Genomic DNA, 13,116 nt, shown 5'->3' on the forward strand with positions numbered 1-13,116 from the left:
TGCTACAAATCTGTCAGTGTGTCTTGCTCGAGATGTTGTTTAAACCAATTCCACAGCCGTAGCTTCTGGGCCTCCCCATAAGTAGGAATGTTGACACAATTGCTATTTTAGGCTCAGAGACAACACATAGGAGAACAAGAAGAACTGAGGTTTTAAGACGATTTTCAACTGCGCCCAGGAGAAGATGGCTAAGATGATGGTCTTTTTTATGTTACATATATATATATATATATCATATAGATCATATTGATGGAAGGTTCCTAGTTTATACCCGTACTGCAATTTGTTTGTCATACAAAATTTAGTTATTTTGTCTCAGACAAATATGTTTTCTAATTTATGTATAAAGTGTAAACAACTTGTATGACATAGCCAATTTTATTCAACAGATGTGAGGATGTTTACATCATCAATTTCTTTCTTTTGTCCACCTTGTACAAAATTGTGCTTGTCATTGATCATCTGAATTTGATAGCAGAGAACGCCTTATAACTTTAATAAGGTCTGTGAGAAACACAATCCTAACGAGCAAACCCTCATGATCCACCACCCAAACTCGATGAACATTCTCAGTGACTGCCTTGTCAATTACCTCAAAGGTGATTTAGCATAGCAGACTTTAAGCATTTAAAGGCATAGTAGATAAACCAATAAAATAAAAAAGTGTACCATGTTTTCATGTTATCTTGATCCATCCCAAATTGATATTACAGACTAACAGTACCAGTAACCTCAAAAGATTCAATTGATGTTATAACATGAAAATTCAAAGAAAAAATAATAATTTCCCCCCTACCCATGACTTATAATTCACAACTCAAAAAAAAAAAAAAAAAACGAAACTATTATTATTAAGAGAAAAAAAAAAAAAACATTAAACCTTCCAACATAAAAAATCCAGTCTATGCAAGAAAAATAATATGAAAAAAAAAAACCAAAAAAAATAAAGAAATTTCTTCTTGTTAGGGTGAAAAAAAAAATCACATTGACTCTGAGATTTACAACCAAAAGCATAAGTCGACGACAAAGGCGAAGAATTCACGTGGCTCTCCAACACCAGAAGAGAGGAGAGATGGTTCCAGTTGCCATGATAACAAGCACCTCCCTCTTTTCTCCTTACACTTTCTCGTTGATTTGGTTTCTAACTTCTAAATATTTGAATAAAGCATGCTTCTTAATTACATTTCTTACATAGTCACATGGATTGCATTCGCCTGAGGACTATTTCAACTTCCTAACCACAGTAAGTAATTTCTAAATGAAAGCATAAAAAAGGACATGATTCGTACATATATAGATAAAGCTTGGGATAAGAGAAACTGAAAACCAATTTCAAGCTGTCATTAATTCACTAGTAATACCATATCATAGAACATGATGGTTACTTTCTTCCAGCTATACTAGTTTAGTTTTGCTTTGTTAAACTACATAAATTGTCAAAAAAAGAAGTTACAAATCCTGCAACAATGTCCTCCATCACTGAGTTCTTCAATTCAAGTCAATAACTTACATAGCTACTGTCTGTCTTCCCATCAGCCACTGATCCATAATGAGTTACATCAAAATAATCCCATGTTGTTGAATCTGGCTCAGTATATTCATCTGAGCCAGGAGAAGGACTGTTATCTGTTGCAGGTGATTCAGCTGAGTCAGAAGGAGGGTTGTAATATGGGGCAGGTGATTCAGCTGAGCCAGAAGGAGAGATGTAATCTGGGGCAGGAGAATCAGCTAGTGGTTCTGGAGCTAGAGTTCTTGAAGCCCTGACATATGCTATGCCAATTTCAGAACTAACTATATAAACTATTGCTACACCTAAGCTTAATGCCAATATGTTCTTCATTTTTGGCAGAGTTTCTGAAAAAATGTCTTGTTAACTCCTATGATTATTGGCACTTTGACACCACAATGTGGCTAACCCCTATTGATCTGCTGTATTTATAATCTTAAGTTTCTTGAATTATGCTGAACTTAATCTTGTTATAATGTATGTTAAACGTATAGCTTTTCTTTCAAACTTTAACTGTTTAACGCATTCGTAAACTTAATTTCCTCTGTCATGAATTTCATTTAGTACTTGCAAGTTATGGAAACAGCTCCTACATTGTGATGGTGTACAGTTTCATTGTTGCCAGACTTCCTGAAAAGAATATGAGGTCAAGGAAAGAGGCATAGTCATACATTAATTATGACATGAAGGAAGGAAAAATAACGGGGTATTTTGAATTATCCAGTTTTAAACATTCGGGATTCTTTGTATTAAATTCTGCAAGATGAACTTGTGACAAAACAAATCTTAGAGCACAAAGCCACAATGAATGTTAAAAGTTATTTGATTGTACTTATACTGTCTACTATTAGAAGATCTGAAAGTTTTTTCATTCCCCGTGTAAGTTAAAATTATAAAGTATGGCACTAATGTTAATAAAAAAACAGGTAAGTCACTTATATATGTAGGTTTTATTGTCACTTAAAGATGGCTGTTATTTGTTCACCCCAAGAAAAATGGCTGTTATTGCATTTGATATTTACAATTTTTCTTGAAAGACAGCCTCTTTGAGGAGATGAGACAAAGACATCTTTTCTTCAGTGCATGGCATAACAAATAGGTTGGTTTTTAAAGTAACGTGGCTATAAATAATTTCTAACGCATTTGGATAGAAAAGTTCATCTAGTATAGAACTGCAATATTTGATCAAATAAAATTTACAATATACTGTCCTGTGAGCCTAGTAGGGTCTACCAAAAAAATAAAGTAAAACACATACATGATGCTGTAGAAAAGTAATGAACGTTCTAATCTAATCTAACTATGCATGTTCATGAAAAAAGAAAAGGTTCCAACTTTGTTGATCATAATCATTCATTTCTTCATACTTTATATAACACGAGAGAATTGAAGTAAAAAACTGATTCATATTAAGAATTGGTAAAAATTAGTAGCAAATTACATCATGAAGACTTCACCTTCTAGCATATTGTGGTTAAAAAAGTCAGTAACCTAGAATGACATACTCTGAAGTTGCACTCCTCTAAGCCAGTTTATATACGCGTATTCCTGACCATACTCTTTGAAACAACACAGACCCTTTGAATTCAGTCTGAGAAGATTTGGCGGCGGTGGAATGGTTAGTAGAAAGGTTAAAGGTAAAAACCCTTATTTTTGTTTACAGTGCAAGTAAATAAGGCTAAAAAAAAAAATTCATAGTACTTATTTCTGGCTTTCTATACAACACAACTAATTCAAATATTTAGCTAAGAAGTCTAATTATTGTTCAAGGGGAGAGAATGGAAATCAGACAGCAAGTGATTAAGGGTTGAAGTAGGTTTGAGTTCGGCTGGTTAATTTTGATTCAAAACCATCCTTGAAAACCTTTTCCCCAACTTCAATATATAGTGCACATGTTTTCCCCATTAGGTCCAATAGTCCAAAACCTTCCCTTCCCTCCTCTTAATTGCTGGAGCAGTAAAATGCATGTAATTTCAAGTCAGGCACTTATAGGCAAGCTGTTGGTCTTTGCAAGCCACCATAGACAGGTTTAATGTTGACACATCTAGAGCCAGCAGGCAAGGTTCCAAGCTTCAGGTCTATGTTATGAAGTTGAACATTTTGGCATGGGAACTGCTTGCTACACCTTAAATCCACTGCAAGTGGTGAAATTGTGGTTCCTCTTATATTTGAAAATCCAACATTTTTTATCTTTACAAGTGAAGGCTGCATAGAAATAAATCAAGGTCCAAATTAGTATTGCTCGAACTTCATAATTGAAAGGGAAAAAGGTAAGGGTTGTTATGTAAAAGAAAATAAAAAAGGTTATCCTAATGGAAAACTCCAATTGTTGTGCATTGTTCTCTCTAGTCAGTGGTTTTAATTGAGATGAAGAAGAATGTAATTTAGGGAAGTGATTAAAAAGAGAGAAAGATATAAACACACAAACCTTCTTTTTGCAGTTATTAGGAGAGCATTGATACTCTTGGTCAATGATGATAGGATTTTTAACATTTTCCATGGTAATGTCATTGAAGCTGATATCTGATGCTGAACCTGGATACTTATCTGGCCATGTCTTGATTCTGAGGCCATTGGTTGTGCCAGTCAATTTGCAGCTTTGGACACGAATGTCTTTCACCTCTAACTCATCTTCATACTTTCCAAGACTTCCAATACTGTCATGCATTTATAAGAGTAAAGAAAATTAAAATTTATAATAATACATTCATAAACATAAATTGATGGAGATGAAGGTGAAACTTTATCTTCCATGAATCATTTAACCAGCAATTTAAGCATTACCTAATACCATGTCCAGGACCACAATTTAATCTGTTGATGGTAACATTGTTGACCCCTTGTATCATGGAGACACAATCATCACCAGTCTCAACACTACTTTTGGATACTTTCACATTGATGGAGTGGCTAATGTGAATTCCATCAGTGTTGGGGCTGTTATCTGGTGCACTGAGCTTTAGTAACCGAAGTCTGATGTTTGCACAGTTAGTGACAAATATGTGAAAGCCTTTGGGGTTAACGGATTTGATGTTCTGTATAATTCCATTGTTGACTTTGTTGAAATATATGCTCTGCATTCCCAAAACACATATAAAAGCTCACATAGTGCTGAAACTATATCAACATGTTAATGTTGCATTTCAAATCATAAGCTACATATATATGAACTTACGCTAGGGGCCCTAACGCATGAGCTGGTGGGGTCTGTTTCACAGTTCTCAGTTTGTGCCCATGAAGCCTTACCACTCCCATCAAAAGTACCTCCACCTATAAGTTTTATTCCAGAAAGGTCCTCAAACATGAGCCATTCTCCATCCACATACTCACTTATATCTGTTGTAGCCACTACGGTGCCTACAACTTGGATTGTTATGGGCCCTGGAGTCAAACATGGCCCTGCAAAAAACATTTCAGAAACTAGGAATCTTCCCTGAGGGATCAGAAGCCTGGCTTGCACTTTGGACTTGCATGTTGCTCTCCATGCATCCATGAAAGCCTGCAGTTATAACCAACGTTAAGGCCTGTGTTGGTTATGCTGTCAAATGACCAAAACGGTTGTTTTTAAGGATTTTGTTTTGTTTTAAGTCTTTTTGGGTTTGATTCATCCTCCTTGTGGTTTCTTAACATCACTTGCATAAAAGGTGGAATGAAAGGTCTATCTATATAAAGAAAACATGTTGATATTGTCATTATTAATAAAGTGCAGTGATTAAATTTTAATTTGGAGTTGTGAATTAGTCATAATGTGAAGTGTTTATCTGATAAATCACCATTTATGGTCAAAGATGAAATTTGACACTGAAGCCACCTCAATGAGGTGATTAACATCTTGTAAAAACAAGGCTGATCATATTATCTTCAAAAGATTTAATCAAGGCTATTTTCATATATTTACTTATACGGAAGAAAAAATTGTCAATGTTTGTATGTATCACATTTCTTCAAACTTGTTAAGGGAGAAAAAAAAGGGGGCAATCTATACATTTTCTTAGTGTTTATTCTGAGCAGCATTTGGCCCTAAAGCTAAATTTAAAACAAAAGCAAAGTCCCCATGATTAACATAAAGATATATATAATAACCTGAGTGCAGTCAAACTTGCCATCAGGCTTGGCTCCAAAGCTCATGACATTAACTACTTTCTCACCAGGAGCAAGGACATCCTTAGCTACATTTTTACCTTTGTAGATATCAGGACCAACAACTGGCCTTACTCTTGGTCCAGCATCCACACAACAAACCAGAATAGAGCACAAAATTAGAACAACATCTCTCTTTGCAGTGGCCATTGGGTCTCAATTCCCTATAATACCTGTATTTTTTTATTTTTATTTTTATTTTTATTTTGATTTTCAGCTAGAGGCCTCCGGGGGAGGCTAGAAGAAAAAATGGTGAAAAATGAAAAATGATCCCTCTTTCTGTTGTTCTTTATTTCATACCATGCTTTCTGGTAAAACAAATGGTTATCATTGATTTCTATTTTTGAGCCTCTAAATCACCGGAGAATCTTAGATTTTCAACTTAAATTTGTTAATCTAAAATTTGTGATGCTCCGTGTTCATTCCTTTCCTAAATTCTTGGCCTTCCTATTTCCCCTCCAAAGTGGGCTATATTTTCTCTAGCTACCACATTCTAGTAGCACCTAGAAAAAAATAAATAAAAAATTTGCAACTTTTATCCTTTCATTCACAGTTTTGGTGGAAAAAATATGCTTTCACCACAATCCCTATAATATGCTTTCAGTGGCCACTCAAACTAACAAAGAATATTTGGATATTTTACCCGTCACTATCTCGAAATTTTAGAGTGAAATTTAACTTAGTTCTTGAAATTATTTTTAACTTTTAATTTATTTGATGAATTTAGTCATATGTATGAGTTTGCTTTCAAATTCATAAAACTTGAATCTCCTTATTCTTTCTTGTACGTAGATTTAGTTCTTAAAAAAACTAAAACGAATGTTTTAGATTTAAGTACTCAAAAAGGAAATAAATTGTATATCTACTTCAAAACTTTAATATTCATCTGAAATTTCTTGCTGCGCGTGTACATGTTGACGATGCTATATATGTATATAGTTGGGACTCGGATAGTACATAAGCATCCCAAAAATTCAATCCAGTTTGTAAAACTTACCGGAATTTTGGTTTTACCATGTCCACAAATAAACATTGAAAATTTAAGTGCCCTCAGGCTTATTATATATTTCAAGCTTCAAATTAGATTCATAGCACATTACTAACCCATGAGAGTAAGTGCCAAAGGCCTATAGACAACATTTTTGAAACCCATGTCCTTGATTGTTAGAATTTTTTCTGCTACACATAAATCACACTAGAGAGGCAGAAAGATTAAGAGAGCAAAACTGCTTAATTAATTGATAGCAATATATTAGCTTTGTACATAACTTGAAGGGTAGAAGAAAGCTTAGAAAAAGAGCCTAACACTTGAAGCTGCAGAAGACCTTCATGTTTGTCATCGAGCTTCATACATACGTGTATTTATATGGTACAAAAAGGGTAGTACTAGACACCATATGCTAAAAGACTCAAGAGTTAGCATGCACCTAAGATTTAAATAAAAGATAACCAAAAAAAAAAAAAAAAAAACGACTAGTGAAGATTTCTGAAGTACAATACTAATATATCACTGCCCAAACCTAACCTTTGATCTTCAACTCTGTTCTGTTTTCTGCTGTGAATCTTGAAGCAGCTTCATTGACATCTTCTAGGTTCATGTGGACAACCTTGGAAGCCACGTAGGTTGGATAAAATTTGTATTGACATAGGTTTTGAGTGGCCGGAGGGTTGCCATTGCCAAAACTCTTCTGTCGGCCAAAGAACTTTTCTATTTCATACCCAATCTTTGCAAGTTCTGCCTGAGGTGCCATTTCTCAACTCCACAAGAAATCAATGAAGTACGTGATAACAATCTGAGGAAGTGTTTTCTATTTTTTGTTAGTACAAAACTGAAAGCCAAGGGGGTATATATATATATTCCACAATCTCATGTAATGTGTTGGGTATACATTTTTTACGTGAATATTTACGCTAATTTTAAGTAAATTCTCTGTTAACAAGGTTAACATGAAATTTCACTTACTAGTAAAAAACAATTAAAAAATCAAACAATAAAATAAAATGCTAGTAATTCTCGTCGGTGCAAAGCACTTATGTTTCCACCCAAAGGAACCGAATCTATTGGATTAATAATTTAGTAGAGCATCACGGAAGAAGGTGGCCGAATTATTGACTACGTGGTTGCATGTATATCAGATTATTTGTGATGGAATAGTTGAAGCGCATATATGCCGTTGATATTTATGATTATGTTACTTTTTGTCAAGGTGATTGACCCTTCTGCCCTTGAATTAATAAAAATTTACAATTTTGTCCCATCTCAAAATTATGCATCACTCTGTCCCTATTTGACCGTTGACTGGCGACTACATAAACCTGTAACCAATTAAATTTCGAGGGATCAAGTTAATGATTACATGAGCCATGTAATCGATTAACTAAGGAAAGGTTAATTAGTTTTTTTAAAAATCCTCATTTCAGCCAAAAGGGGTTAAAAAGAAACAAGGTAATTGACTACCCCCTTAAACCCTAACTCTCAAATTTGTGATTTTTGCTAGAAATGTTCTTCAAATTGTGTGATGGGTTCTATCCCCAGTATCATTCTCTGCTTTCTTCAAGTAATCGTTATGTATTTTTCGATTATCTTAATTTTTTCCTTTGATTTTTGGCGTTTACAAACCCTAGACCGAAATGAACAAGTTTGGTTCGATTGGCTTGATTTTTTGCTTTGAAATTTTGGATTTATGGTTGTCTAGTTTAGGTTTTGATGGTTGCATATGGTTTAGGGTTTGTGGGTGTATAGGTTTTGTAATTTTTCTTGGTCAATTTTTAGAATTGATTTTTGAGTTCTTTTTTTTTTATCATGTTTTTCTTTTGTGTTGTTGATCAATTTTCATGTGTTTTTGTATGTTTGTGTTATTACCATGGCTAATAGACGACCCTAAAAGAGACACGCGACCGAAAGACGATCTTCTTTTTCAAGGATGGTTCAGGCTGACCCTGCAAACGTTCCATATGGGTACTTGCTCGATGATGATCTCACAGAGCATACAAAATTTATGTCTAATTTTATGAGCAGAGACATTTGTGAGCAGAAGTCATTGGATTCAACATTCTTCGTGATAGAGGGACTTGACATAGTGAGACTATTGGACCAGGCACATATGTGGGACCTTGTGGAGATGTTGTGCCCCTATTCAGAGGTTATGGTGAGGGCGTTCTACTATAATCTCCACTATTCACAAGGCAAGCTGACATCCCGCGTCTGTTGCTTTGACATAGTGATGATTACTTCTATATGGACAGAGTTGTTAGGGTACAACTTCGATGCTCAACCTGCTGCCATTTATGACGAGGAACGCAATGCCTTCATTGATGGATATGTTCGAGAGGGATATTGTGGAGGAGACTAGGAGACATAATATTGTGCATGGGCATTATGCTATTTATGGCGTGGGACTGCTTAATCTTCATGCCCGCATGTTATTCTATATCATGACCCACATTCTGTTCCAGCGACTACATAAATTTAGGAGGTTGCTAGAGGGTGACTTTGTTGTTATGTGGGCCATCCATCACAACATATGAGTGAACTGGAGGCACTAGATATGTTGTATTATACAGACGACTGTAAGGAAGTGTTCATTTTTGTATGCCTTCCTCGTTCAAAGGATATTGAAGTATTTTATTGTTCCCATAGAGACTGAGTGTATGAAGATGATCAAGGGCTGGAACACCAAGTTCGGGAAGCATCTATTGGAGTAGTGCGGGATCACAAAGGCGGGGGTGTGGTAGTGGAAGACACAACTTGAGATTGAAGTCTCAGTGGTTGAGGAGGAACCACATTGACTGAGGCTGAGGCTGATGGTGGGGATGATGATGTTGATCGTTCTGATGGTGTTGACACTTCAAAGATGCTTTCTCCTGAGCATGGATACACCCTTCAAGATGTCATGACCGGCATCCATGACTTGTCACGGATGTGGGCTCGTATGGAGTTTCGATTTAAGGGTCTGGAGGATAGGATTGTTCACTTGGAGGTTGGACATAGACAAGCTCTTGGGACCATGGATGATTCTGCTGCTAGCGATGATGATGATGATGATGATGATGAGGAGACCAGCTCAGATTAGGTTTTAGCTGTAGGATTTTTTTTTTATGTTTGTAGTGTTGTTTTAGGATGTTGATGTATTTCTCCTTTATTTTATATTTTTCCTCTATGTACTGAACTTTTATTAATTAAATGGATGTTTATTAATATTCATTGGTGTTTCTTTTTTAAATTTTAACATATTATTGTTAATGGGTGCAAGTTTTGAATTTGATAAATTGGAACTAAGAATTAACATTGGCAAATTTAACCTAAAATAAGATGAGGACCCACAAATTGTCATCCCCAGTCTAAATATAGTAGTACATGTGGAATGATTCAAGTTTGCACCATTCTTGTAGCTAAATGACACTTTGGTATGTTAAAACCAATCTAATACTTGCCTTTGGTACATTTAATGGAATCGTAATGCATATAGGTATTATGAAACTACCAAGTCCTTCCCGAGGTCCCAAAGTATGAGTATATGACTATAAAACTCATTTGAATGAAAAAATCTCGTGGAAAAAAATCTAAATGGCTCCATTCAGTGATGTAATCTATTACCTTATACTAACATACTTGATTACATCAATTATGATAGGCATGTGGAGGTTTCCAACAAAGATTGACATTTTAGATCGCCGATATGATACTTCGATGCCAATCAAAAATTAGACATATACCCTGCCATTCTGTCACATGAATACATAGATTGATAAGAAACCATGACCAATCTTCCAACTTCTCACTTAGAGGTACAACAACAAAGGCAATTGGCAACACATATCCATATCCATCATGTGATGTCACAATCAAGAGTGCCTCTGTATTTGTAACGCCCCGTTTGTAGCCGGTTAATTAACATTCATATGATATTAAGCGCAACACATTTTAACTTATTAAATGCGGAAGCTCGTGGTTAACTTTTTCCTTTTTTCCTTACGTATAGCAACCATATCTACTCTTTTTACATTTCGCGGACAACATTCCGTCTGTTTTTCGGACTATTGGGATTAATTCTCATCCTAGAAATTTTCACCTGATTAACATTTTATCAATATACTAAGCATGTCAAAAAATTAATAAACATCTTGCCTAGCCATCCACGGCCTAGGCTATCTCATAGTAATATGATCTCCATATTATGTCCATAATATTACTTAAATGATTACATCAAATAAACAAAAGATATGCAATTAAATAAGTAACATAGACCTGAGCGTATATCACTACAACATATAAAGTCTAGCGCATGGCATAGACATCCTCTATGCTCTCAAAATAATGACATGGGATTAGATACATATCCAAAATAAAACCATGCCAAATACATATCAGCATATCAATCAAATCATACTATCATGTCAGATAATATCTCTCCTCTAGCCTTTTTCCACGCGATGCCTCAGCACCATCAGCTCTTGTACCTGAAATGGTAATTCCCATAATGCGGGAAGAGATAATATAATTACCTCAGTAAGTTAGGGACCCTTGGAGGGCTCCTCCACCCCTAAGCTTACTTCTGGTATAATCACAGTACATAAAACATCCATGCATGCATCAAAATATGTATGACAATGTAGTGTGCAAATAATAAATTCTACTGGCCAGAGAATATAACAAGTATGAATTACACAAGGAAACACCGTCTTGCAACATACTGTATGAGGAAACACCGTCTTATGCCTTACACAAGGAAACACCGTCTTGTGTGGCACACCAACATACATACATATACATGCAACATATAACAAATCATTTTCAACATATCATATTAAAGAACTATCCTCCCTCGGAGTCTGGTGGAACAAACAGGAGATTAACCCCAAGAACCAAAAGCTTACCTGTCAAGCATTGTCCTCCAATACACTCCTTGTATCCAAGGGGTCAACACTAAAATCTCTCACAATATCACAACCTTGAACCAACTCCAACACCTTCCAATGTTACCTCCAAGCTTCAATCCACGAAAAACATCATTTTTCTTCTCTTTGTGAATAGTACAGCGACCTAGAGATGTAGAAATCTCTCTCCCAATGGCATCCTAAGATGTTTAAACGGTTGAGCTTTGTTCACAATGATCTGGGCTACAATTTTTATGTTGATCTCTAGGCTTGAAAGTGGCTAGAAAATGAAGGAAAAATCTTGTGGAATAGCAACCATGGAGGTCACTTGGCTGCTGTTTGGTCAAAAGAAGAAGAAGAAATGGACGAAAGAGAACGAGTATTTTCACACACTTGAGTAAGTTCACTATACTAGTGGGTATAAATTTATCTATCCCATTCATTTAACTCATATCCTAACTTGATATACTAGTCCAGAATATTTTTGTGGTAATATTTACAAATTTACTTTCACTTTTTGAGTAACTTTATTTACCTGTATTTTTACCCTTTAACTGTTATTTTTAACACTTTTTCACCAAAGGTGATTTTATTTCCGTTTTCTTCTACTCTCCTAATAATTATTCTTCAATATTATGATTAAAATCATTAATTCATAATTAAATCCACAATTACATGTAATGGTTATTATAGTATTTCCCATACAGATGAGTGTCATCAACTTGAATTATCGGCTTACAGAATTTGAAGGCCTCAACATACTGGTGAAATGTCCAAAAAACCTATGAAACATGGCCTTATTGTTGACAAGCCGATGATGGACAAAATATTCCTTTGTATTAAGTTTGAAAGCAAAACCCATAGAACATTGTAGCATGTATATCAACCAATTGGCCAAGAAGGCATATGATTTGTCCCCGTGACCAAATATCTTCATAATACCCTTCATTTTTGCCTTGCAAGCCTTCCTATAGGATATTCTGTAGCCTTACATATGTTGTATGCTCTCTTGGATCAGAATTGGTCGAACAGAAGGATCTTCCTTTAATATACCTATCAAATACAAAGAAGAATCAATACTTACATCAATAAATTCCACTAAATAAATAATATAAACATACTAAAGTAATTGCAAACCATACAAGATATACCTATAATGGCTGAACGTATAAACTTTGAATCCATCTGTCTATGATCCTAGGAAAGAGTCTGGTTCAAGCAGGTGTGATCTTTACCCCACTTGCGGATCACCCATTTATTTTCATTCTTGGGCATGATTTCCCTCACATACCAGGGAGAACCATCGGCATCATGGTTTCAATATTTCATCACAAATCTGTGTTCATCATTTTTTGCAACTATGGTTGTATGATGGATCTTCATACAAAATAATTTTGTAGCATGTTGCATTTCAGACTTGAAATCGAACCCCTGTTGCACATATAATGGATGCCCTAATTTTTAGGCACCATGTAACTCATCATCACTATACAATATCTCTTCATTGGAGTGCGCCTAATTAATGTATGATAATGCTGGTACTACACCTTAACCATGATATTTTCGTTACAAGCATTACAAGATATATATGA

The 13,116-nt window shown here is 35.2% G+C and overlaps 1 protein-coding gene across 1 annotated transcript; it reads right to left on the reverse strand.

Annotated features, from left to right (window-relative positions):
• Positions 1 to 3,220: 3,220 nt before the first annotated feature.
• On the reverse strand, positions 3,221 to 5,797 carry LOC133312178 (polygalacturonase-like). Its single transcript, XM_061513334.1, has 5 exons — positions 5,591 to 5,797; positions 4,683 to 5,006; positions 4,292 to 4,581; positions 3,936 to 4,164; positions 3,221 to 3,712 (listed from the first exon to the last, which is right to left on the reverse strand). Exons 1-5 carry the CDS (start codon positions 5,795 to 5,797, stop codon positions 3,494 to 3,496), a joined length of 1,269 nt encoding a protein of 422 aa, XP_061369318.1. The 3' UTR covers positions 3,221 to 3,493.
• Positions 5,798 to 13,116: the final 7,319 nt, after the last annotated feature.

This window comes from Gastrolobium bilobum, unplaced genomic scaffold (assembly GCF_033153095.1).
Source record: "Gastrolobium bilobum isolate Gb01-03AN ecotype WA unplaced genomic scaffold, APGP_CSIRO_Gbil_v1 utg16099, whole genome shotgun sequence".
Lineage (NCBI taxonomy): Eukaryota > Viridiplantae > Streptophyta > Magnoliopsida > Fabales > Fabaceae > Gastrolobium > Gastrolobium bilobum.